At 39.4% G+C, this 27,622-nt stretch overlaps 1 protein-coding gene and 2 long non-coding RNA genes across 4 annotated transcripts in view; 1 reads left to right on the top strand and 2 right to left on the bottom strand.

The window, feature by feature from the left end:
* LOC143437133 (uncharacterized) overlaps positions 1-1,326 on the bottom strand; it is an 11,496-nt gene extending 10,170 nt beyond the window's left edge. Inside the window, exon 1 of the long non-coding RNA XR_013106786.1 lies at positions 1,121-1,326. This is a non-coding gene — a long non-coding RNA (uncharacterized LOC143437133). The remainder of the gene's footprint in view (positions 1-1,120) is intronic.
* Positions 1-8,272, top strand: part of LOC143437132 (uncharacterized) — a 21,032-nt gene extending 12,760 nt beyond the window's left edge. Inside the window, exon 4 of the long non-coding RNA XR_013106785.1 lies at positions 2,292-8,272. This is a non-coding gene — a long non-coding RNA (uncharacterized LOC143437132). The remainder of the gene's footprint in view (positions 1-2,291) is intronic.
* Psma3 (proteasome 20S subunit alpha 3) lies at positions 7,942-26,519 on the bottom strand. Of its 2 annotated transcripts, none has more exons than XM_076922068.1 (11): positions 26,377-26,519; positions 23,566-23,648; positions 20,190-20,313; positions 18,669-18,770; positions 18,523-18,596; positions 15,463-15,535; positions 14,149-14,214; positions 11,629-11,675; positions 9,009-9,076; positions 8,635-8,699; positions 7,942-8,097 (listed from the first exon to the last, which is right to left on the bottom strand). In XM_076922068.1, the coding sequence occupies exons 1-11, from the start codon at positions 26,395-26,397 to the stop codon at positions 8,053-8,055; spliced, it is 768 nt and encodes a 255-aa protein (XP_076778183.1). In that variant the 5' UTR covers positions 26,398-26,519; the 3' UTR covers positions 7,942-8,052. The 2 variants fall into 2 exon arrangements, with proteins under 2 accessions (XP_076778183.1, XP_076778184.1); XM_076922069.1 differs by having other exon boundaries at positions 20,190-20,308; positions 26,377-26,439.
* Between the last annotated feature and the right edge of the window lie 1,103 nt (positions 26,520-27,622).

Genomic DNA, 27,622 nt, shown 5'->3' on the forward strand with positions numbered 1-27,622 from the left:
TTTCACAGAGAAACCCAAACAAAATGCTTCCATCAGGATGTCCTGTGAGCACATCTGTGGGGAATTTTCTTGACTTCTAATTGCTATACTTGAGCACAGTCAGTCCACTGTAGGCATTACCATCCCCTGGGCAGTGTATTTGAAGACGCTAGCTAAGTACAGACCAGAGAGTAGCCAGCATTCCTTACTGGTTTCAGCTTCCTTTCCTTTTTGAATTCCTGCCCTGACTTTCTTTAGTGATGGCCTGTGTCCTAGAAGTAGAAACTGAACTTTTCTTTTTTTATTTCCACTCCAAGTTGCTTTTGCATGGTGTTTATCACAGTAACAAAAGCAAACTAGGGCACCACCTGAGTCCTTTTGGTTTTAGTCTCAATGCCTTCATGCTTCTGTGCATGACACTAGGCCTAGTAATAACCGCATGGGATTTTATTTTACGAGGATATTTGCTTCATCTGGGGTTGCTGTGAATTAATTGGTCATGGTTTGGCCTTGAGAATTAGGAAAATTGAGAATACTAGGAATAGAGCAGTAAGTAAAAATAACAAATGCATATATCTAAAGAGGCAAGTCTATAATCTTAGCTCAAAAATTCCCAGAACTGGGGCCAGTGGGACAGTTGAGCAGGTAAAGGCTGAACTGGTCTGGCCCATGTGGTGGACTGTTGGCTATTCTTTACCTGACATGTGATGTGAGTTCACACACACATGCACACACACATACCATACACACACTAATTGTGTCATATTTAATTCCTAGAGTTTTCACAGTAATTCCACAAGACAATGGTATTGAATATGCATCCTAATTCAGAAACGCTGAATTTGAAAAACCACATTCAAATGATAAGCTCATTGGCTGTGACCTGGGACCATCATATCACAGAATTAAATTTTACTTTAAGAGTGTTCCGTTGGAGCTGGGTATTGCAGCTATTAATATTTTAAGATTCTAATCTAGCATCTTATTTCTTCAGACAGGAATTTATAAGCATATTTCTTATGTCCATCTGTCCCTTGAGAATCAGAAATGGAACTTTCACAGGATAATTGTAGTATTTACAAAAGTCGTTGGTATTCTTACTGCATACGAACAAATTCTCAGGCTTTAATGTTCCACGTACCTTTGTCTTATCAAGGGAGGGAGAGGAATTGGCAGCACTGGTGGTTGAGCCTTGCTGAGCCAGAGGCTCCAATTGCTGTTATTAGCTGGTATAAAAGATACTCAAATGAGAATAAAACAAGATTGCACTGTGAGGCAGAAATGGGCAGATCTCTGTGAGTCTGAGGCCAGCCTGGTCTACATAGGGCTCTGTAAGACATGCTGTTCCCACCCCCACCTCCCCCCCCCAAAAAAAATTAGACTGAAGTTATTTCATGTAATTGGTCTCCTTCCTGGCTTTTTTCTTTCTTTCTTTCTTTCTTTTTTTTTTTTTTTTTTTTTTTTTGACACTTTACTAGAGATTTTGATGTATTGGTATGGAATGCTGTTACATGTTTTGTGGTGGTTGTAGTTTTAGGGGTTATTTTGTTGGTTGAGGTTGTTTTTTTGCTTTTGGGGGGAGGGGCGTTGGTTTGCTTTTTGAGTCAGGGTTTCTCAGTGTAGCCTTGGCCTATTCTGATACTCACTGAGATCCACCTGTCCCTGCCTCCCAAGTGCTGGTATTAAAGGTGTGGCACCACCACCTAGTTATGCTGTTTTAATTGTTGTAGCTTAAAGTTTGAGACATAAATTGCCTGTGTATGGACTTACATTTAGTTATGTCAAATACTCCAATAGTGAAGGAAGAGAATACTCCAGTTTCTCTCAAACCAAATGACAATTGTTTTTCAAAAACTTTTGTGTTTATTTTTTTAAATATGGAATTGTAAGGTGCTTCCAGTGTCTATATACTTTTGATGGCTCTGGTATAGTTTTCGTCAGAATGGGTAGGGAAGAGAATTTTTATGTAATGAAAAGCCATCTCTTGTTTCTTTCTTCATGTGTCATGGTATTGAAACCTATTTGCTGGTTTCCTCCCAGGTTTGAAGTTCTGTATTTTATCATATAGTCAGAAAGTACTAGGCTGTTCACAGTAAATTCTTTGACCACAAATTTTGCTTCTCTTTCTTGCTGTGTACTTCCTGTTTTATCAAATTTCCATTTAGGGAAAAGAATGGGTTTTAGGGTAAGCAAGTTTGAGCTTCACATTTAAAACTAATCCTGAAGTTCACTTGGAAGCCACCCAGATGTCTGGGGAGGGAGGAGGGAAGCACTTTATTTCTCTAATATAGAGTCATTTTTTTTTTTTTCAGAACGCTTCGTTTGGCTTTGTGTATGAGATTCCCAGTAAGGAAGAGAAACTTTGTTGTCAGTGTCCAGTGTGCAGCTTGCCCGCCCTCTCGGCTTTCCATGTCAAACATGTTTTGAATTTGTGAATGAATTATGTTCCTTGTGAAGGCAGGCTCTGTGTTGCTTCTAGATCTGTGACTTCCATAAACTTGTGAGAACTCCGTTCAGCCACGTTTGCTACACTCACAGTAGGTACAAGTTAAAGTTCATAGGTTCTTTAGAGTACGAATGGGCTTCATTTCTAATCTGTGATATCTTTTGAATGTGAATCAAAGTAAGTCATTGTGAAGTTCATTTGCAGTTGAAATAGTGAGTTGCAAACCAATTATTTGTCACTTTTTAACCCTTCGATCACCTAGCAAGCTACTAAGTCAGTCAGCAGAACATATTTTACCTGCAAACCAAAATCTGCTTCCTTGCTCTCTGGAGACTTGCAGCACATGTCTCCTACAGTGGTGGGACCAAGCTTCTCTGTAGTACTTTCTCTGACCAAATTAAATTAACCTGGGCAACTGTAAGTCAAAACTTTTCTCCTTGGACTATCAATAAAATAAGAAAAATACTTTGAAATCCCTGACCATTATTGAATAATGTAATTTCCTCCGTGTTGTTCCATGGATGTTCCCCTAACAACCTTGTGGTGTCTGCTTTGGAGAACCTAGGTAGAATCATAAAGTATCTGAACGATTTTTGCTATTAATTTTTTACTAGATACTTCTCACTTTTTTCCTCTTATCTACTTACTTGTGAAATCAATCTCTCTCTCTCTCTCTCTCTCTCTCTCTCTCTCTCTCTCTCTCTCTCTCTCTCTCTCTCTCTCAGAGGTCTGCTTGCCTCTGCCTCCCAAGTGCTGGAATTAAAAGTGTGCACCACCACCACCTGACTTGATATATATTTCTCATAAAATTAAAGTTGTTTATTCCAGATATTCACCATCCCCTACTGTTTTACTATGTTTTGCTTAATTATAAAAAGTATTACCTGTTAACCTTTTTCTGTTGCCCTTTTTCTAATGTGATTCTTAGCTCCCCTGTAATACACAGCTGTCATCCTACAACTAGAGGATGAAGCAGGAAGATCCCTAGTTCCTGGAACGCCAGGTTACAGACCCTGTCTCAAAACAGCAGCAGCAACAAAAAGGCAAATTAAGTATTCTACAATAATTAATGACTTAATGAGGGCTCTGCAAGTTGCTATTTTGGCAATTCTCAGAGCCCACAGCATTGTTCTCCTGTCTTCTCTTTCTTGTGAGCATTTCTCTGCACCCTAGTGCTTAGCTTAAAGCTACACTAAAATAATTAAACCCAAACTCACCAAAAAGAGACCAATTAGTGATTCTAAAATTTTAGTGTTAAAAAACCTATATCAAGTATTTATTAAAATACAGATTGCCAAGGCCCATTTTCCAGCTGGTGAACTCAGGTCTGTAGAGGATTCTAAAGTTGGTAGTCTTAGAACTAGTTTTGGAAACACATTCCTCCAATTTCAATTTTGGTTTTGTAATCTTGTATATGTTAGTCACACAGGCAGGGCATACATCTGATGCAGACTACCTGGGAGCATAAGAGGATCACTGAGTTTGAGGCTAGCTTGCTCATGGAGAGTGTTTCTCCCACCCCACAAGATAATTTAGTCTACTTTGTTTCAATATCATCTCAGAAGTTATTTGCCATTTATTACTGACATTTTTAATGTTTATTCTGAATTCGCTCATTGGAATTCTCATCCAACTGTCCAGGAAACTTCCTGGATTCCCGTTCATGTTTTGTTGGGGTTTATGTCCTCCAGCTCTCAAAGCACTGTATGCTTAAGTATACACAGTGCAGGCTTGTGATAGTCCTTGGTAGTGGTTATCAAATGTTTCTGCTGTTCTCACTGATAAAGATCTTGAAAAATTTTAACTTAGTTGCAGTGGAAAACATTGTAGAAGTCCAAATATTCCCTTAAAATTATTGCTGTCTACTGATGATCAAAACTGTTCTGCCTATCCTAAATTAAAAAAAAAACAAAAAACAAAAAACAAAAAACAATTTATTGTAAATGTATGAGTGTTTTGCCTGCATGTTATTTCTCTGCATGCCTGGTGCCCAAGAAAGCCAGAAGAGGGCGTCGGATCCCTTGGAGCTGGGTTTACAGGTGGCTGTGAGCCATCTGAGGTGGGTGCTGTGAACTGAACTCTAGTCCTCTGCAAAAGTAGCAAGCACTTGAAACTGTTAAGACATCTCTTAAGAAAAATGTGCTATATGAACCAGAAAGATAAACATAATAATTTACCCTTCAAGGGGTGAGATGATAAAAAAAGAACATTTTTATGTTTAAATATACAAAGCATAATATACCTATTGTGTGACACAGTTCAACTTGAATAGACAGTAGATATAAATAGATGGTAAAATATCTTGGGTTTTGAGAGTGAATGCCTTTCCCTCTGTAACTTTTGAAAAATAGCCAAATTATAGGGAACAAGATAGCAGCTAGCAGTTTCATCAGCATAGGGCTTTTTAGAATATTTATAAAGGGTAAGAATCCGATTATATTTTCTGTCTTCAATCTTTCATGCTTTGACAGATCTTAGTCACCTTAAGTTGAATTAGATGTGTATTTTTGTTGTTTGAGACAGGGTTTGTGTAAGCCTGCCTGTCCTGGAACTAACTCTATTGACAGGGTATCCTAGAACTCACAGATATACCTATCTCTGCCTCCTGAGTGCTGGAATTAAAGGCATAACACCACCACTGCCTAGTTTAGAGGCATGTTTAGAGTGTTTAAATCTGGCCATGTGTGGTGGTACACACACAGAACACTTTTAATCCCCAACACTTCACTCAAAGGCAAAAGCCAGCAGATCTCTGGTGAGTTCAACACAAATGGGGAAGAGACCTCTCAAAAAAAAAAAGCCAGTCTACCTTTGCATAAACTATAAACCAAGGTTTACTAATTTAAAGAGCAGATTAAGAGTACAATTAAGCCAGGCAGTGGTGGCACATGCCTTTAATCCCAGCACTTGGGAGGCAGAGGCAGGTGGATTTCTGAGTTCGAGGCCAGCCTGGTCTACAGAGTGAGTTCCAGGACAGCCAGGGCTACACAGAGAAACCCTGTCTGGAACCCCCTACCCCCCCCAAAAAAAATGAACCCCAAGTGGAACATTCTTAAGTTTAGCTTATTGTGGTAAAATACAGGAATTCCTATAGGGCACACCTCCCAGATCCATCCTGTGATTACATGTAATTTGGTGGTAACACACACCTTTGAGCCCTGCACTCAGGAGGCAGAGGCAGGCAGATCTCTTGAGTTTGAGGCCACCTGGTCTACAGAGTGAGTTCCAGGACAACTGAGGCTACACAGAGAAACCCTGTCTCAAAAAGCAAAAGATATGGACAGGCTATGTCCATCACCTTGTAAAGGTGAGCTTGCTTAACTTTGTCTTTCCAACACGAATCCCAGATTTGTGATTCTAGCTTTGCTTTTTGTGAACTACCACATTAGAATGTTGCAGTATAAATCAGGCATCTTGAGAGTCTGCATATACATGCCAGTGCACGCTCATAGAGGTCAGAGGAGTCTAGGGACCGAGGAGTCTAGGGACCAAAATTAGACTGTCAGGATTGCATAGCAAGCCCCTTTACCATCTCACTGGCTCATTGTTAAAACTATGTAAGAAACTGCCAAATTGTTCCCGTAACAATTCTGTTAACCCTATCACTGCCAATGCTTTTTGTATGACTGAGGTTTTTTTTTTTTTTTTTTTTTTTTAAATAAGTGGTAGTACACACCAATTGAGTTTCTTAACAAGAAGCGTCTTGTTAAGACTCCAGATTTGCCTGAAACTCACTCCCTACCCCAGGCTGACCTCTAAATCCTCCTACCTCACCTTTTGGAGAAATGCAGTTACAATGTATGTAGTACCACACCTTGTCTGATTTAAAACAACTCATGTTCTGAGTGGTAGAACTCCACATAGTTAAAAACAGATAAATTCATATTTTATGGTAAAAATATTAAGAAACACATGAAGGGTGTTTAGTGGGGAGGAACTTTGGTGGTTTTAAGATCTTTTTATGGTGGTTTTGTGCGAATACTTACAACTGTCTTCCTCATAAGAAACAGCCTAAGTACAAGGAATACAATGTATATACAGTGGAAATATGCCAGAATGTAAAATGTAGGTCAGCTCTAGATTACATTTCAACAGATGAATATAAACATTAGAAAATTACATTTAAGACATTTTCATTTGGAGTTTCTTCTGGTATCTTATCTACATTGTAGTATGTGTTTAATTTATAGAATGTTAAAATATGTATATATATATATTACATATAATTTTAATATAATAAATTTAATTTTGCCACTTATCTTACAAAGGAAATTGTTTCATGGATATTGATAATCTAAATCAACTTTCTTTTCTTTATTTTTAAGGTCATTTTAACAACAGAAACAGGGCCAGGTGTGGTAGAGGCAGGGGTAAGGGGATCTCTGAGAGTTCAAGGCCAGCCTGTTCTACATAAGTTGCAGGACAGGCAGGGCTTGTGTAGGAAGACCGACCCTGCCTCAAATAAACCAAAAGTAACAGAAACAAACCAAAAGAATTCTTTTTTTTTTATCAGATAAGTACTATAAACATTTTATTACATAAAATATTTAAGCCCAATTTGATACTTTAAAGTTTTTGTTTCAGAAACCAATATCAAGATAATTTCCAGTCATAAAATATTTATGCAATCTGAAAGTAAATGTTGTTCATATTCATGTCAAATTAGAATATGTCACATTTTCCACAAAAGGCTGGCTGTTCCTCAGTAGTGGAATTACAGACAGAATGTCCCTACATTAAACAAAACATTATACAAGAACCACAGTAGGATATGATCATTCTAGTTAAAGAGGGCTGGAGAGATGGCTTAGTGGTTAAGAGTGCTCTTACAAAGGACCTGGGTTCAGTTCCCAGCACCCATGATTCAGTCACCCATAACTGTAGTTCTAGATTAAAGTACTCTTCTGACCTTCGTGGGCACCAGGCACAGGCACTGTAATACACATAAACATGCGCAAAAAAAAAAAAAAAAAAAAAAAAAAAAACACACAAAAATCTAAAAATTAATCTGTTAATTGTAGTTAAAACAAAAACAGAATTGTAAATCAACTTGTAGGCTCAATCTTTTTGGCCTTAGACTGGGCACTACATTTTTTTTTTTTAAATACTAGCCTTGAACTTAAAGATCACCTGCCTCAGCCTCCAGAGTACTAGAATTAAACACATGTACTACCACACCAGAATAGCACCAAGAACTTATATGTATATACACATGTGTCTGTATATATACATGTTTTACTTTTGAATTTATTATATGTATAAATATATAATTTATTTTTATTTTATGATCATTGGTGTTTTGCCTGCATATACCTCTGTTTGTAGGTGTCAGAGGCCTGGAACTGGAGTTACAGACAGGTGTGAGCTGCCATGTGGGTGCTGGGAATAGAACCTATGTCCCCTGGAAGAGCAGCTCTTAATTGCTGAGCCATCTCTCCAGGCCCAATTCTAAGAATTATTAATCAAACATGAATCTACATCTTAATATTACACAGATATCATCAATTACCCAACAATGTTTATAAAACAAAATTTAATGAAAATTGGTCAGTGGGTATATATAATCCATGGTGCTAGCCATATGCAACTGTCACAGAAATGTAAACCAGCGGATGGTTAAGAAAATGTTACATATTGTCATCATCTGATTCATCTTCTTCCTTCAAAGATTCCTGTTAAAAGAAAGAAGTGTTTTAAGTTTCTCATCTTGATACATCCTATGGAACCTGTACTTTAAACATTTGTAATTACAAACTATTTATATCTGAAAATTACCACATTTAAAGATAACTCAGTAAGTCTATCTTGTCCTATGGATAAAAGCATTAAATGTCCTAGAGGGAAAAACCTGGAACTGTCTTTTTTTTTTTGGGGGGGGGGGGGGGGGGGTGTTAGAAACAGGGTTTCTGTGTTGCCCTGTCTGACCTAGAACTTGCTTTGTGGACCAGGCTGGCCTTGAACTGAGAGATGCTCCTGCCTCTGCCTCCCTATTGCTGTGAATCATGCCCAACAACCCTGAAATTTTCAAGCAAACAATTCCTTTTTAAAAAGAGACAAAACACCAACAACAAAAAATAAAAGTTTAGAGCTAGGACAAATCTATCCCTACCAGAGATAACCTAAAAAAACAGTTCAAGCAAACATCAACCAAATAACTTTATGACTCAGACCATGATACTGTTTAGAACAGTATTTACGTTGTTGCTTACCTTGGCATATTTCTCTGCTTCTTCCCTTATGTCTTTGGGAACAATTTCATGTCTTCCTTTAGTTACTATAAAATCAAACCATATATTAAAAATGAAGATTTTAATTTGTAATACGTCAACTCTTCCTAATCTACAAATAGGTAGGGTTCATTTCCTGTTGTTTTCTCCCTCCCAAATAATCATTATTCACAAGGTGCGCTTACTTAAAAATAACAGTAAGTTTGACTTATAAATCTTGACAAGGAGATAAGACATCATGTAGACAGTTGAATGAGAACTATTCACAACATCAGTCAGTTATTGCATACAGTCCTTTCGTTAACTTGTCTTAAAGTGCAAATAAATTCCAGACTAAATGTACAAACATGACTTACATTCACCAACCCAGCTGAGCTCTAGTTCAAAGGCTTTATCCTTAACTTCATCATGTACTATGTAAATTCTAAAACAAAAGAAATTAACACAAAATTGGTCAAGTCGAAACACAAGTTCTATAAACAGTGAGTATAAAGTAGACATTGTATGCTTGGTGTTATTTATAAAATGATATACTCTCTAGTCTAGTTCAACATTAGAAAAGACAAATTAGGAGCTGGAGATGGTTCAGTTGTAAGATCACTTGGGTTTGATTCTCAGCATGCATAAAGTTAGAACCCATCTCCAACCCATCCCCTGCAATCAAAAACTCTCTCCAGTCTCTTCAGGTACCACATACAGACATGGTACATGCAAGCAAAATACTTACAAATAAAAAAATAAAAGTGTTTTTTTTTTTTCTGAAAACGTCAAATTACAGGAATCGAGACACTCCCTACAAATACTTATATATTTCTCAAGTTGTTTCTTTTGTTTTAGAGCTTCAAATAAAAGACATCTCAGAAAGAAAACAGATTCAAATTAGAAGGACCATCATGAACTGTGCCATTTTTTCTACTCGTAAACAAATATTTCAGAAGCTAACTAATAATTTAAACCATCTGTCCAGATTGTTTAAATGCCACTCAAACTGGCTCTCAGGGTTCTGAGAGGACACATAACCAGTCATAGTAACAGTAAAGAGTTGAGATTCAGCAGCAGCAGTGGCTCATGCCTATAATCAATCCCAGGAGGTTAAGACAGGACGATCCTGAATTTGAGGCTGTCCTCAAAATGACAAAACCTCCCTGTGATAGAAAAACAAAGCTTTCCATTTCCTTACTTACTTTTAGAGGCTCTGCTAAAGCCTTGCCATATAATACAAGAGAGTACCTTAGTTACAGGATGAAAAGATGGCTTTCTGAAGAGGAACAAGTACCACCAATCACAAATGTATGAAAGGTGCCAAAGGGCTGACTTCCAACAGAAACTTCGAAGACTGCTTCAGCAACAGACCCTGGATTGTACCATACTCAAACTATTTTAAGAAATTACTTTCACTTTCCAATGTAATATGGTTTAAAAAAGGAAGACTGCTTCATAACAGAAGGTAAATGAAGAGAAATGAGTCTTGGCAAGAATGGAAATAGTAAGAAACAAAATCCCTCTGTGAGAGATTGGAAGTACCATCTTCTATTATAATAATAAAACCCATATTTTCCCCCTTGTTTGTATTATTAAATGCAAATCCTGAAAGATTCTATTGCATGAGTACTAAGTTTGTTCATGTAGTTTACCTCAAAAGGCAGCTAGAAAGTGAGTACTCTACACAGTATTTTAACAGCAAGTGTTGGGCTGGAGAGGTGGCTCAGTGGTTAGGTTCTTCCAGCATTCCTGAGTTCAATTCCCAGCAACCACATGGTAGCTCACAACCATCTGTAATAGGATCTGATGCCCTCTTCTAATGTGTCTGAGGACAGCAACAGTGTACTCACATACATAAAAAAAACAAAATCTTTAAAAGTCTTTTAACAGTGTCTGCATTCTTTGATCTAAAAATTATTATTATTTTTGGGTTTTGTTGGCTTTTGGAGACAAGGGCTTCTTGTGTAGTCCTGGCTGCCCTGGAAATTGCTCTGTAGACGAGACTGGCCTAGAACTCATAGAGATCCCCCCTGCCTCTGCCTCCTGAATGCTGTGACTGGCCTACACTACTGCTCCAGACAAATTAACACACCGGACTCATCATCTACCTGTAATGGAAAGCCTCAAGCTGTTTAAGTGGTTTTGTTGAAAGAACTTATTCAATAAATGTGATGATAAATCAGAAACAACTAAAAAGCCAGCCAGCTTCATAATCACATAAAGAAATAGCTGTAAACCTAAAGTATAAAGGTAGTGAAGCTTGATGTCAGAGCACAGCGTGTGTGAGGCCCATGCTCAATTCTAACAACACATACACACAGTGTTTAAGCAATTGTATAAGACACTTTTGGGGATTTATTTACTTTTATGTGTATGAATGCTTTGTGCATGTGTGCGTGTGTGCCTGTTTGTGTGTGTGTGTGTGTGTGTGTGTGTGTGTGTGTGTGTGTGTGCGCGCGCGCGTGCTCATGCCTGTTGCCCTTAGAGGTCAGAAGAGGAAGAATCATCCCAGGTCTCCTGTAAGAACAAGTGCTCTTGACCACTGAGCCATTTCTCCAGCCCTGTAAGCATTCAAATGTAGTTTCTAAATGTCTACTGTCTTTGTTCTCTTCCTCTCTTTGAGAAGATGTTAAATTTCCCATCATGGGAGCACATGCTTTTAATCCCAGTAGAGGAAGAAGCAGGCAGATGGATCTTCTTTTGGTTTCTAAGGCTATATTTTGAAACTTCTATTTCTAAATAAAAATAAAAATGTAACTTGAATACACTCAGGCTAAAGGTGTATCTCAGCGGTAGCAGATGTACATACTTAAAATATTTAAAGCCGAGTTCCCAGTACACACACCCCATGCACAAAAAGAAAGTTTTCACATACAATAGCCTCTTAAGAGTGTATATAGAGATTAGGTCATGTAAGGTTTTTCTTATGGATAGCAGATAAAATCTCAAGTAAAGTTTTTCTGTGGACAGCTGATAAAATCTCAAACAACTTACATTTTTGCAACTTCTTTAACTACATCACGGCAAGTCATTTCCTTCATCTACAAGAAAAGCATACTAATTAATTTTGTGTCATGTATACAGACCAAGAGTGGAGATGCACGTCTTTAATTGCAGCACCTAGGAGACAGACAGGTCTCAAGAATTTGAGGCCACCCTGGTCAACACAGCAAGTTCCAGGACAGCCAAGGGTACATATAGACCCTGACTCAAAAAAAAAAAAAAGAAAAAGAAAAGAAAAGATAGAAAGGAAGAAATATGTTAAGTTCCTATTTCCATAAGTTAGTATTAATCACCAATGTTCTTTTTTCTTTAGCAATTGACAATAGCTTACTTCAATTAATTATATAGGTGGTAATGAACTGACAGGTGTATGAAACCAGGTCCTCTGCAAGAACAGTGAGTGTCCTTAACCACTGAGCCATGCCTGCAGCTCCAGGGACACCTTTTAGGTTAACAACAATTAAAGGTTGTCGTGATGGCTGAACTGATAATGGCAAATGCCACAAAGCAGGACCATATGGTGAGCTATCTTCTGACCTCTACTCATAAGCCATTGTATACACGGACCCACAAAACTAGATCCTCTCTCTCTCTCTCTCTCTCTCTCTCTCTCTCTCTCTCTCTCTCTCTCTCTCTCACACACACACACTCACACACACACACACACACACACACACACACACACACACATTACAGGAATTATATTTCCGTTTATTTCACGGAAGATAAAAGTACAAAGCAAAAGTAGAAAACAGAAAAAAGGAAGAACAAGTAAGCTGCCAGAGGCAGGTGAGCCGGCTTGATGGATGGGGGGCACACGCCAACATCTCTGCTCCTGGCAAATGTGCTCATGCATATGCACACAGAGTTAAACAATGGAATTAAAAAAAATAGGAAAAACAAAAGCTTATTTACCAGCCAGCCAGGGTTATATAGTGATGCCTGTCTCAAAAAAAAACAAAAAAACAAAAAACCCCCCAAAAAAAAACAAAAACAAAAACAAAAACAAAAACAACAACAAAAAAAACCCAACAAAACAACAGCAACAACAAAAAAAAAACAACCAACCAAACAAACAAAAAAACCAAAATAAAAAGTTGTTACAATAGAAATCATTAATTATTCCATCAATGGACAATTGGAAATCAGGGGAAAAACATACTTAAGTGTCCAGCTGAGTTGTTTGAATACTACAGCCATTAGAAGAAACTGGCTAGTGTGATGGCACAGCTGGGAACTCAGCACTGAGGAGGTGGAGGTGCTAGGGCAGAGCTGGAGCTTTAATGACTGGTTTAAAACAGCGTTTGAGGAAATCTGTTTTTTATTTTTCAGATACTAAAGTAAGGAAAGATTATAATACTCATAGTGGTTTGAGTTGTAAAATGAGATTTAATTATGTTGTCTTTCAAAGAGATTCACTAATGTTACGATTGTTTTCTGTTTAGGACAAGCACCCAAGTCAGGCAGCTAGCTGCCATTGCCTGTAATTTCAGCTCCAGGGGGGCAGGTAATACCTTCCTCTGGCTTCTGTGGGCAACTGCATTTACAAGTGTACGTTCCCATGCATATAATTAAAATACAACTTTTGAAAGTTCACATAACAAAAGCAGACAATAGCCAAAGTATTTGGAAAAACCAGGTTTTAAATAAAATATTCTCATTACTAATAGCTGAACATCTGGCTCATAGATAGTAGAAAGTGGGTAGTTTTAATCTGAAATAGGCTCTCACTGTATAGTCCAGGCTGGCTTCTAAACTTGTAGCAATCCTCCTGCCTCAGCCTTCTGAATCCCAGAATTACAGGGGTGCACCATCAAGTCACATTTAAAGTGGGTAGTTTTAAACTTTACACTTTCTTTATGCACAAAGAAAAAGGAAACACTTGAACAGACACTAGTGTTTTTAAGATTAAAAGCTGTGTCCAAAGACAAGATGTAAAAGAAAAACAAAAATAAGACAAACCCTTTACTGCAGTTTATCTAGAATAGACTTAAATTTTTGTAGCAAGATAGATAGATAGATAGAGAGAGAGAGAGAGAGAGAGAGAGAGAGAGAGAGAGAGAGAGAGAGAGAGAGATATTTGTTTGGGGAGCTGGACAGATGGCTCAAAGGTTAATTGTACTTGATATTCTTGCAGAGGGACCAGGTTCAGTTTGCAACATTTACAAGATGGCTTAGACCCATCACAAATATTGCCAGGGAACCTGATACTTTCTTCGGGCCTCTTTGGATATTAGACACATATGTAGTATACAGATAAGCACACAGGCAAAACCCTCGTACACACAAAATAAATCTTTATCGTTGTCATATTTTTTCCCTTGAGGCTTTACAGAAGCATCAAAATCATACAGTGATACATGATACAAATCCTAGGTAAGTTGTTACCATGTCTTCTATCTAACCAGTCAGCTTCACAAACTTCTCTAAGCATCAGGCTGCATCATACAGTTGGACTAAGATTTGTAAACTCCACTTCTAGCAAAACCCAGCATTCAAAATATACTTTACCTGAAGCTTTTCTATTTCTGTCTTTGCAGCCTGCCTGGCTTTGCCGATAGCACAGCCCCAGTAACCCTATTTAAAAAGGAAAAGAAGAAAAAAGTCAATCAGTACATATTTTCTGACATTAAAAGTTACTATTTAGCCAGGCAGTGGTGGCGCACAACTTTAATCCCAGCACTTGGGAGGCAGAGGCAGGCAGATTTCTGAGTTTGAGGCCAGCCTGGTCTACAGAGTGAGTTCCAGGACAGCCAGGGCTACACAGAGAAACCTTGTCTCGAAAAACCAAAAAAGAAAAAAGAAAAAAAAAAAGTTACTATTTAGTTTTTGATTTGCTGGTTGTGGTATACTTGAAACACAGAGCCAGGTAGATCTCTGTGATTTGGAGGCCAGCCAAGATACATGGTGAGAACCTTGTCTCAAAAAACAAGCCCCCAGCAAACTAAAAAATAGTCAGGTCCATTAACATGAACATAGGAGCTTGAAATATCAAACCTAGTTCTAGAAGAATCTAGGTCGTGGTTGGAGAGGTGGCTCAATGGTTAGGAGCACTTGGTGCTCTTGCAGAAGATCCACATTTAAAGCCTAGCACCTAAATGACTGTTTATGAACATCTGTAATTCCAGTTCCAGAGGATCCAATGTCATCTTCTAACCTTTGCAGGCACCAAGCACACACAAGGTACACATACAACACACAGACACACAAAGAAAAAATCTAACTTAAAAAAATTTAGGTTTTGCCCCCATTCCCGTTGTAGATTTCCAACTGATGGCCTTGCACATCTCAGGCAACTGCTGTACCACTGATCATCATGTCTTACCATATACTCACGTTAAGATACAACAATGATGAGACAGCCACACATCATCGAAACACTGTGTTTACTAGGTAGTTCTTATAAAGACCATACTGAAAGCCAGTCATAAGTTTTCTCTGCTTCATAACATATGTTTAATAAAAAAATTACTTTCCTTAAATAAGTTAGGGTTTTATTTATTTTTAAAATGCTGTGGATTGAAGCCAAGACCTCACATGTGGTAGGCAGGTATCTAACTACTAGACTCTCCCTAGGTGTTTCTTTTACTCTGAGTGCAGGTCTTCAGTAAGCTGTCAAGATCTTTTTGTGACAGCCAAGGCTGGCCTTGAATTTGTAATTCTCTTGCCTCCTTTGCCCCTCAACCCAGAAGCTGAGACTTCTGGTCTATCACTATGCCTAACCTTAACAGAGTTTAATTAAAATTTTATATAATCCAAGTGAGATAATTGGCAATACCATTTAACTATAAAAAGAAGTTAAATAACTTTAGAAAATGTACTCACATATGAAACACCTGATGGGTCAATCATATAGAGCTGTGCACCATCATTCACACTGTAAGACCCCAACATGAAACTGCAGAAAAACGAAGAACACAGCTCTCAGGACCCTTTGTATAGAAGACCAATGTGATGAACTGCAATTAGATTCCCTCAGACAAATTGCTAACATTACTTACAGTACATTCTTTTTGAAAGACAGCTGTAATAAAAACTGCTAAACTATTAAACTACAGTATTCAGAATCCATGTGACTTGTTTGCTTAGTCAACCTTTTTTGAAACTTTATTCTGCAATGCCAAAAATGTAGCAAAAGAATTACAGACAGGTAACAAGAAAACAACGAAAGGGCATGATGAGCAAAGCCACTGCACAATAAGCGGCCAAGGGAACAATTTTTGCTGAAAAGCACCCTACATTTGATTCACCAGTATTCCTGTAGTCATCTTTCTGCAATGGTCAGAAATAGCTCAATATCTTTATATGCTCAACAAATTAAAACTAGGTTGTTAAATGATCATGAATTACCAACTTTCCGAAACTATTTATTTTACTTTAGAAAACTGAACCTGAAAAAAAAGAAAACTAAAATAAATCGCCTTATTTTAGCCTATCATATTATGTGGGTCATCTTAGGAGCCAACAATCCCAATCAGTACCCAGCTTTTCCCTTCCAAACTGTTGTAATTCCTCTCTCAGAATAGATAGATAGATAGATAGATAGATAGATAGATAGATAGATAGATAGATAGATAAAAAGATAGAATGTATGTATGTATGTATGTAAATGACATAAATGACTATCATTTAAAAACCTTTCCCCATGTCCTTTTGGAGTTGTTGACTCTGACCTCTTTGCACATCTGTAGTACCGTCTCCACATACCGCTCTACTACTCTGCACGCCCTAAGTGCCCGTGTGTCACGCCAGCACAGAACAGTCTTCACCCATTCCCCCAAAATGTCATGCATCTTTTCTTGTCACCTATCCAGAAACAGACCACACCTTGTCAGGGGCAGCCCTGCTTATACACTGAAGCCTAGAATCAGCCATAGGCCTGACATACATGCCTGCTAACACAAAGTCTTGGGTCTCTGTGGAAAACACTGAAACAGATGGCTTAAAGCTACTGTAAACAGGCAGCTTTGGTGGAAATTTGCCGGCCTGGGTCATCATAGACCCTGTAGATAGGTAGCCTTGGTAGACAGTACCAACTTAGATAAGGACAAGTGAATCACAGGCCAAGTCAGAGTGACCTGTCCCCTGCACCTTCACCCAGCTGACACTCTGTTCTGGAAGATATCCGTACTTCCCCTGAACACCTAGGCTCCTGTGTCATCCCCTTCCCCACATCCTGCCTTTTTGTGTATATAACCCCTGTGTGAAAAAGTAAAATAACGGTTTGATCAGCCTATTGACAAGCCGTGTTTCTTTGTGTTCGCCCATTTTTCCCCATTCTCTCTTAGGTGATCTCCCGGACCCTGTGTAATGCCCTGCTGGACAGGACAACAACATAATTGCTGTCCCACCATATTCTGTACCAATGCCAGGATCCTATCATTTCATTTCTAAGGTTTGTTTCATCAGTGTGACATCTGTGTCCCACCTTAAGAACTGATAATTACAGTATATGCTCAGAAAACCCATTATTCATAGAAAGGAGCTGATGAATGTGGAACTCAGTTACAAGGAAAGGCAATATATGAAGTCAGAAGAGAAATTAGAATAAAACCTTTAACAAATGCCCCACTGGTTCTAACATTGTTAATGATTGAAAACTCAGGTTTTCAATAAATCTGTCATTTCTGTATTTAACTATGGCTGACAGGCAGAGCCATACTCTATATAGGTACCTGGGTGATAAAGCACAGCCAGCTGAGTTCTCTTTTCTTTACTTGGTGTCAGTCTCTCGTGTCCCAGGTTGGCCTTAAACTATGAAGCTAAGAATAACTTCTGATCTTCCCACTGATACCTCCTGAAGACCCAGATCGAAGACACAGCATGCCTAGCTCATCAGCTGTTAGGAAGCACGCTACTGAGTCACAGCTCCAACCAATAATGTCTTCATTTCAAATATAGTCCTAACAGTTCTCCCAAGAACCCTTAGAACAATGTTATAACACCCATTACACTTCTTGCTATAACCGAATCCCCTCTTTCTCTAGCTAACACTTCATTTTAGCAATAGAAATTTAGTTAGGTGTTTAAATAGAATTTTAATCAGATTAAAATCATAATTACAAGTCTCCTCCTGACTTCAAGACTACTATAATTCCTTTCACTATTCACTAGTTTTTATGGTTTTTTGGTCTTTTTTTTTTTTTTAAAGAGACAGCATCTCTAGATTGTCCAGCTTTGAACCCACTATGTAGCCCAAGCTGGCCTTGAAGTTGTGCCAATTCTCTTGCCTCAGCCTCCTAAGGACCGAAATCACAAGCATGTAATATCACACCCAACTTTTATGTATACTTTTAAGGTTGCCTACTACTTCTTGGTAAGAATTTATATTTCACTATGTCTAAGAGGCTAATCTGGAGAACTGGAGCGATATCTCAGTTAGCAAAACACTTTAAAAATGTCTGTCCTAGCCAGGCAGTGGTGGCGCACGCCTTTAATCCCAGCACTTGGGAGGCAGAGGCAGAGGCAGGCAAGGCTATACAGAGAAATCCTGTCTCAAAAAAAAAAAAAAAAAAAAAAAAAAAAAAAAAAGTCTGTTCTACTGCTGTGCTGGGCCTGTCGATCCAAGCTTAGGTTATCACAGCAGTAGAACAGACATTTTTAATAAAAGCTTAATTCATAGGCGCTGGAGAGATGGCTCACTGAGAGCACTGACTGCTCTTCCAGAGGTCCTGAGTTCAATTCCCAGCAACCACATGGTGGCTCATAACCATCTGTAATGGGGTCTGATGCCCTCTTCTGGTGTGTCTGAAGACAGTGACAGTGTACTTACATAAAATAAATAAAACTTCTAAAAAGAAAAAGGTTAAAAAAAAAAAAAAAGCTTAATTCATGGAGAAAAAGAACTGTATAAATATGACTTAAAGGTTTCACAAAATTTCATACCTGCAGCCAAAAGGTCTAACAGCACTGTAGAGTGTGTAAGCGTGTACATACATGGCCACTCTGTCTGCGAGATGCTGGGAGGAAAAGAATTTATTAGTACATGTCCATTACTGTTCAGAAGGTTTATCACATACTTGTCAACTTACTTTTAGAGGAATGTTATAGCCAAAGTTAGACCTAAAGTTGGACGCTTCTTCTCTTGCTATGTCTGCTAATGAACGAGCATCTGCCAACAAACCTGCAACTGCCTGGAGGAAAAAGCACCAATTTAACATACACTCCTATAACAGACCAAAGGCAAACAGTTTATTATTAGTTTATCTAATAGTTTTTAAAAATAAGTAAGTATCAAATACTATCTTTGATAAAGTCTTTAAAAGGCATTTTGATGACAAGTATAGAAAGAAGAAAGTAGGCCTTAACTTTCTCTACCCCTTTCAGTGTCTAACATTTTACCAAATTCTGTGTAACTTAGGTGAGCCTTGAACCTGGGATTCTCCTGCCTCAACCTCATGACTAACTGGCGTAACAGGCCTGAGGTACCAGGCCCAAGCAGTTTCTAAGTATGAGAATGCCAACAGCTGGACAGCTTTATATAAGAAAAAGAATAAATCTGAGCATCTAGAACAGGATCAAAACTTCTCCTCCCTCAAGTGCCTATCATAAAAGACTACACAACTGTCTTCTACTAGTTTTCTTTTGACAAGTCTTATCAGAACATCACAAGCATAAGCAATAAATCTGTTCAAGACAGAAAATGGTTGGGAGCCAAGGCTACACAGAGAAACCCTGTCTTGAAAAAACAAAAAGAAAATGGTTGGGAGAATCCTTATGAAGGGAAAAAAAAAGCCTTAAGACTTACTATCAATTCTTTTATGTATAGTACCATATCTCTTTTAGAAATAAAACTACCACTGAATGTTACTGTGTAACAGGCTCTGGAATAACACTGAAACTAAGTTTGAATCCAACTGTTCCTTTAGCATCTGTTAGCTCATCTGTGAAAGTGTAATGGTCAGGATTTAATGATCTAAATTATGTGACAAACCCCTACCATAACACCTAGCACACAAGCTGTTTTCTTTCTATCTAGATAGCAGAGTGAAGATAGTTCACAATGTTTTTATTATGGTAGTTCCTATGGAATAAAGCTTCATGTACACACGATGCCTTCAGTGCATTCCAGGAGTACATTTATGGTCTGGCTTACACTTGGGTTTCCATAGCAGCTGCAGGACTTAGCAGAGATTCATGTTATTCGTCCTTTCACTGTACATCGTTTCTTCTCCCCATACCTTTCTAGAAAGTGTTCTGATAACACTAGTGACAACCCCAAGATGGATACAAAAAGCCTAACATCCTTTGCCGCCAAATACTTACCACCCCCTGGTGATCTATGCTGTTAAGATCATTTCTGAATCCTCCACATCCTTCACCCTCTCATCTTTAAAACTTGTGTTTTCTTGCCACCAGTAAGGTTATGAAATTGTTTTAGACATTGAGTTGCTCAAAATGCAATAAAAAACTTAACATTATTGTGGCCACTCAATCATATATTACTGCCTTAATAGTAAACAGATGAACTCAAAAACAGAATTTAGTGTATTTTGGTCATATCAAAAGAAACTGAAGAAAACAAAGATGAACATTTTAAAGTGTGATCTCACCATTCCAACATGTCGATCAACATTAAAAAGACGTTTATTGGATCCTTCTTCATAAAGTTTAGAAAGGACTAGTTTTTCTACCCCAAACACAACACCGTCTTTACATCTGATCCCAATAGCTGTACTGAAACAAGAAGAATTTTTTTTAGCTGAAATAGAAGAAACTTAGTAAGATTTAAAAAAAAAAAAAGTCTTCCCCATGACGCTTTGTTATTTTTCCAAGAACTATAATTCCCAGCATTCCAGGATGGCCCTTGGTCAGGTGGGGCTTACAGGTTAATTTGGGGTAAACTTGAAGCAAACTCAGTGTCCTCATCATGGAAAACTAGGGTAAGGTTTCCACAGTCCATGGCCTTAAGTCTACAACTGCACGTGCAAACATCCCAGAACTTTCCAGATAAGGGTCCCATTCATGCTCCAAAGTTCTACTACCATGGCTGACAACACTACAAGTCAGTGGTTGCCCCTCCTATTGTAGGGATATTTGTATTCATGACCCGGAGGGCCTGGAGCTCCTACTGTCTGCTGCTTCTACTGGAACAAATGGAGACAGAGTCTAGCTGAGGGTGTAGGGTTGGGAAAGTGGGGTACAAGACAATACACCTCACAGAAAAGCATTCCCCATTTCAAAGCTGGACATAGTCTCTGGGGCTTCCCCTACAGGGACTTGACCTGCTTGTCTTTGTTGTGTCTCTATGTGTACTGCTGGGATCAAACACAGGGTATAAGTACACTCTGAACCCTTTCTAAGTTCTTGTTTTTGTTTTGTTGGTTTTTTTGAGACATGGTTTCTCTGTGCAGCTCTGGCTGTGCTAGAACTGACTCTGTAACTGGGCTGGCCTAGAACCACAGAGATCCTCCTACCGCTGCCTCCTGACTGCTGGGATTAAAGGTGTGTGCCACCATAGCTGGTTCTTCTGAGTAGTTTTTAAGTTCAGCTGGCTAAACCTGAATATGTAAAACTTATGTATAAAGCAAGTTAACTATTTACAACTATAAGCCATTTTAATAAATACTATTAGTAATAACAGTAAATAGTAAATAGGTGAGCAGTTTATCATTAGGTATTTGTTGTTAAGACCAATAAATTCTCCTGTCAATTGTTCTTTTTTTTTAAGAAAAACTTTTTTTTCTTTGTGTGGTGCTGAGGACAGTAAGACCCACAAATGCCAGGCAGTACTGCTACTCAGTACTGCACTGTACAGAACTGTACGCACGAACTACATTACAGTGGCTAATTTATAATAACTTTGGAAAACAGCATTATTACATCTATTTTACAAATAAAGAACCCGAAGCAAAACAATTATATTCCCATCATTAACAAGTAATGTAACAATAGTCAAACTCAGGTGTCTGCCCTTGGGCTTCTGTCACCTCCTGCCTGCCTAAGTGTCTGGTTAGGAACACCCCTCAAAAATATACAGGGAACTGGAGCTGGGGAAAGTCAGAACTATTATCTCAACAGAAGCAATGTAAACCTCTCTATTATAAACTAATACTTAAATTTTCAGCTTTTATTTCTAATATGTTAAGTAATGGTATAACCTATAGCCTGCACAAATTAATAAACATTTTTTGAGATTCCCCAATAATTTTTAAAAATATAAGATACAATTCTGGGCATAATGACACAATTATAATTCCAGAATTCAGAATGTTGAAGCCAGAGAACCAGAAGTTTTAAGGAAGTTTACACAAGAAGTCCTGTCAGTTTGAGTATGCAAAATAAAATAAAGGTATAAAAGTTTGTGGGGCTGGGAAGATGACTGAGTGGATAGCCCTGAGGACCCATCTTTGATCCTGTAACAGAAAAAAACAACAACAATCCACAAACTGTCCTCTGATCTCTGCTCACATATGCAAACACAGAAAATAATCAATCAATCTTGGGCCTAACAACTTAGTCCTTAGAACTTTCATAGTTGGGCCCTTCAATGAGAATAAAACCATCATATAACCATCTAAGGCATGCTTTTTTTTTTTTTAAATTATAATTTTTAAGTGTAAAATGCACTTGTGTGGGTATGTGCAAGACTGCAGGTGCCTTTGGAGGCCAGGGAGGTCAGATTCCTGAGCTGCCACATAGGTCTGGGACCCTAACTCAGGTCCTCTGCAAGAGCAATACAGTCTTAACTGCTGAGCCATCTCTCCACCCCTAAGAGAATACTCTCAGGAAACAGAATCACAGCATATGTATTTCTAATATAGTGCTTTTAGGCACCTACTTGAACATCGCTAATTACTTATTTTGGTATTTCTTAAATTTAACAGGTACTTGTAGTGGCAAAGCACTTTACTGTCATGCATCCCAAAACACACAAAAAAATTAATCACCTTTTGATGTGAACACAATCTTAAAATTATTAGCTTAAATATTTACTGTTTAAATACCACATCTAGGTCATGGGGTGCTAGAGGTCAAACCCAGAACGTTGTGTGCACTACACAAACACTACCGACTGAGCTACTGAGCTACATTCTCAACATTTCTTTCTTTTTCCCAAACACTTTTTTAAAAGAGTTTTGTTTTTGTTTTTTTGAGAAAGGATTTCTTTGTGTAGCCCTGGCTAACCTGGAACTTGATCTGAAGACCAGGCTGACCTTGAACTCAGAGAGATCTGCCTGCCTCTGCCTCCAAGTGCTGCACCACCACCTGGCAAAAGATTTTTATTTAAGTGTGTGGACATCTGTTAGTGTGTGTGCAGTGTGGGTGTGTAATGTACAGGGAGCAGAAGAGGACACGGGAACTCTCTTATCTGCAATTACAGGCAACTGCTGGAAGCTCAATTTGTTAGTGGTACTGGGATCTACACCACAGTCCCCATGACTGTACAGCAAGCACTCTTAACCACTAAGCCATCTCTCCAGTCCCAGTATTGATTTACACAGGGGAAAAAAAATGCATCTTTAATCCCAGCCCTAGAGGCAGATGAGTCTCCTTAGGCCACCCAAGCCTGGTTTGTTTGTTTGTTTGTAGACAGGGTTTCTCTGGGCAGCCCTATCAATAGACCAAACTGATTCCAAAGTTAGAGATCAACCTGCCTCTTCCTTCCAACTGCTGGGATTAAAGGTGTGAGATACCACCACTTAAACCGTTTTTTAAAAAATAAAATAATCTAACAGGGTGGCTCACTGGGTAAAAGTGTATATATAATGCAGGTCTGATCACCTGTTTGAACCCTGGAACACAACTGTAGATGGAAGATCTACTCAGGAAAGAGCTCTGAAGAGGACTACACGTAGGCGGAGATTACTTCAGGTATGATACTTGTTTATGCTAAAGCAACATAACAAAGCCTAATTACCGAAGCATACAGAATAGAAGACAGTGCCTGACTAAAACCCTCACTTCAGATAAAACAGTGCGTCTTACCTACTGTTTTCCACAGCCTTCATGGCATATTCAACTTGGAAAACTCTTCCATCAGGAGAGAAAGTAGAGGCTGACAGGTCATACTAAAACAAAGAGAACAACAGTAAGTTTACACGCAAGTCTCTGCCAACAACAGTTAGACAATTTTTCTTTCTAAATAGCTCAAACACTATGAATGTGTCATACCCTAATAGAAACTGCTTTGGGAAAAAAAAAAAATGTTACAGCAGTTGCTCAGGGAAAACTACGACCTTAGATGGTTCAGTTGTTAAGAGCACCTGTTGCTACTGCAGAGAACCTGGGTTGGTTTCCCAGAACTCAAAGGGTTAGAACCACCATTGAGCCATCTCTCTAGCCCGTTCTTTTACTTTCAAATCAGGAATCACAAACCTACGTGAATCAGGCATTACATATGTGATCAAAGCCAGCACAAAACAAGATGAAAAAAACAAAACAAAACAACAAAAAACAAAACAAAACAAACAAACAAACAAAAAAAACATTAAGAATAACTACCGGGCTGGAGAGATAGCTAAGCATAGTTAAGAGCACTGACTGCTCTTGCAGAGGTCCTGAGTTCAATTCCAAGCAACCACATGGTGCACATCAAAAGGTCAGGGAACAACCTTCAAGAGTTCTCTTCCTACCTGGTAGGACCTAAGAATCAAACTCAGCATCTCAGAAACTTAACTCAGGTGTTAAAATTAAGTCTTGGTGGCATTCCACAGACCCAAATCCAATATGTAAAAATATCACTCTGGCTGGAAAGACACTCGGCAGGTAAGAACACTTGCTGCTCTTCCAAAGGACTTGGGGTCAATTCTCAGCACCCACATAGCAGTTCACAACCACTTCAATAGCTTCAGTTCCAGCAGATCTGACACCCCCTTCTGGCTTTGGATAGACAACAGACAAACATGTGGTGCAACATACATACACACAGATGTTTAAAAAAGAAAATTCACTCTGGCTTTAGGCTGAAACAAATGTAGAGACAAGTGTGAGTGTGGAGCTCAGATATTCCAAACAATGGTGGCTTTGGCCACACAAAAGGGAACAACCCTTTAGGAGGCCATTCAGTGCAACAACCTTGGAGCTCGGAAAGGAGCTCATCCAGCTGGCACAAGATGTAGGTTAATCCCTAGGCAGAAAGGATCTTGTGTAAGAAACAGATCTGTTAACCAGCAGCTCTTGGTGGAAAATAAAAAAGACAATTAACGGACTTTCATTTGAACAATCAGAATTGGACCATTCATTAAGCTGAAGACAACAGGAGATTGTCCATACAGAATTCACAATTAAATAATCCTTTCTTGCTGCATATCTAAGTAATAAGGATGGGTCCCGGCACTCATGTGGATGGCACAGAAGGATGCAGAGCTCCAGGCTAGCCTAGACTTCATAGTATGGCTCTATCTCAAACCCAATATTTTTTTTTTAATCGAATATAGGGTTTGGAGCTTAGTGGCTTGTCTACTATATCTCTTGAGGCCCTAGGTTGGCCTTCCCAACTGCCCAGCAGTAGGGGTTGTTGAAGAAAAAAAAAAAAACAATCAAATGGCCCGAAATAACTGGCAAATACTGGTATTTACAATTCTTAGTAGATAGCCAGAAAACAAGCTTTCAACAGTGAAACTTCCTAAAGCTCAGGGTTATTTTCATACGAAAATATTCCACATGGTTTGACCACTGACAGAAGATAACATTAATACAACTGCAAAGCCAATTTGCTGTGACATCTACTATTGAGCACTTATCCCCAAAATATTACATAATATTAATACCTCATAACCACTTAAATTATTCTAAGCATAAGAAACTCAAAACACAGTATGTGGTTTTAATTCTGAACATCAAATCTTGTGGTTTTGTGTGTGTGTGTGTTTTGTTTTGAAGACAGGGTCTCTTTACATCGTTCTGTTTGTCCTGGAACTCATTAAGTAGACCAGTTTGGCCTCGAATTCAGAGATCCTCCTATCTCTGCCTCCCAAGTGCTGGGTTTGGAGAGCATCAGAATATTGGGGGGAAACAAGGATAACCAAGAAACGCATTATTCATTGCCTCTACTGCAAATAAGATGTTAAGTAGTTCTTTATTCGAAAAAACAAAAAATTAGTTCTTTATGAAGACAAAGGAAAGGTGGGGGTAAATCACTGCACACACGGGGTGTATTTAGCCCCAACAAATTAAAAGTCAAACTCGCAAATCCTCAATACTCCTTAAAAATCTGAAGTACGTAGGTCCACAGATAACCCCTTTAAATGCTTACAGATTCGCTTAAAATAGCTTGTTCGCGAAAAGCAGAACAAAGGGGAAAGGCAAAGAACTCATGAGATCGAGCCTTTCCTCTAGGCTGTGTCTCGATGTTTTTCCAGGGACTGTCCACTCACTCACTAGCTTCTGCCAGGGAAGCCCGAGCAGGCCGGTGAGTTAGCAGCACCGCAGCACCTGCACCGGCGGGCGGCGGCCGCACGACGCGCTCGGGGATCCGGCCGAGGCCCTGCGACCAGCGGGGGCTCGCAGGGGGCTCTGCACGGTCGAGCCGGGGCGCTCACACTAGGGCAGGCCCGGGAGTCTCCACTTTCAGTTTCCTTAAGCATGAGCTGAAAGTGACTCAGCGGCCCGGGCTGTCGCTGCTCGGGGGCGGACACGACCAGCACGAACCGCCGCAGGAGCCGGGGCCACCGAGACAGAGGCCGCGGTTCCGCAGGACTCCCGCAGCGCTGGGGGTCCAGCGGCCCTCCGAGCCGCAGCCGGGCTCCCCCACTGCCTTCAAGGCCGAGCTGGAAAAGGCCGCGCGGAGAAACTCACCCCAGTGCCAATGGAGCTCATGGTGCTAACCCGGCAGGCCACCGAACGCTTCCAGGCCTCAAGCGCCGCTCCTACGCCGCACACTGCGCAGGCTAGTAACAGGCTCGCCCATTGGCTGCGCTCTCCACCAATAGCCTTTCCTCTGGCGGCTTGTTCCGCGGGCTGGGAGAGGGCGCGTGCGCAGAAGCCAGAGAGGCGGTTCCTCGGAGAAGTTGGTACTAAGTCAACTGAAACTGGCATTGGAAGTGCTAAGGTCAGAGCCTGGTCCCTAATAGTCCTAAAGAGCTGGGCTTGGTCCTCCGTAGCCCACACAGACAAGAATTCTTAAAAGTCGCGGAAGGAACAAAAAGGGCCAGTGACCCCCATTCTCCCACCAAGTTCATCATCAGAGTCGTAACATGACGACGTCTGGATTTAAATAGAAGCAACTGCTGTGCATAACTAAGCAGTCTTGGTCAAGGTGTGTTACCTCTCCATCATGGTTTCAACTTTAGCCTCCCCTGCAAGGTGGTGTGGCAAGATGTGTGAACTGTGAAATCTATGTGTGAGAGAAAGCTGTCCCTCTGGCTGGAACCAGACAGGCTTCACCCTTTCCTTCACTCAGCATGTAATTCCTGGTGAAGTTCCAGTTTCTTGGAGTCTTATCAAAAAGAGGAGCACAAGTGTGTCCTTAGAATATCTTCATTCCTACTAGGAAGATTACAAAACTTGGCGTTAGGAAAGGCTACGGTGTCTTGGGGAACTCCAGTTGCCAGGCTCATTCTAGCAATTATCAAGTTAATATCTTAATTAATATCTTAATATTTTAAGAACTATGTGGGGGAGGGCAACAGATAAATCAGAGAAGAGGGCGTGCAACCTGACCCTGTGGTGGTTGGATTTTAAATCCAATTGTAAATAAAATGGCAGAAGCATTTTTATTTTTTAAAAAAATCTGGAGACTTTTATTTTATATCGCTAGAAAATATTTTCCAGCATGGTGATGCAGGTCAATAATCCCGATACTCAGAAGGCTGGGACAGGAGGATCTCCAGTTCAAGGCCAGCTTGGAATATAAGAGCCCTGTCTAAAAACAAACATTATCAACAAAAACACATTTAAAAAGCCCTACACTGCACTGTCAATCAGCTTTATTTGTTTTGTTGTTTTGTTGAAGCAGTCTCAAGTATTTTAGGCTGGCCAATGATAACATTGATTTCCTAATCCTTCCGCCTCCACCTACCAAAAGCTGGAATTAGAGCCCTGG

Source organism: Arvicanthis niloticus, chromosome 23 (assembly GCF_011762505.2).
Source record: "Arvicanthis niloticus isolate mArvNil1 chromosome 23, mArvNil1.pat.X, whole genome shotgun sequence".
Taxonomy (NCBI): Eukaryota; Metazoa; Chordata; class Mammalia; order Rodentia; family Muridae; genus Arvicanthis; species Arvicanthis niloticus.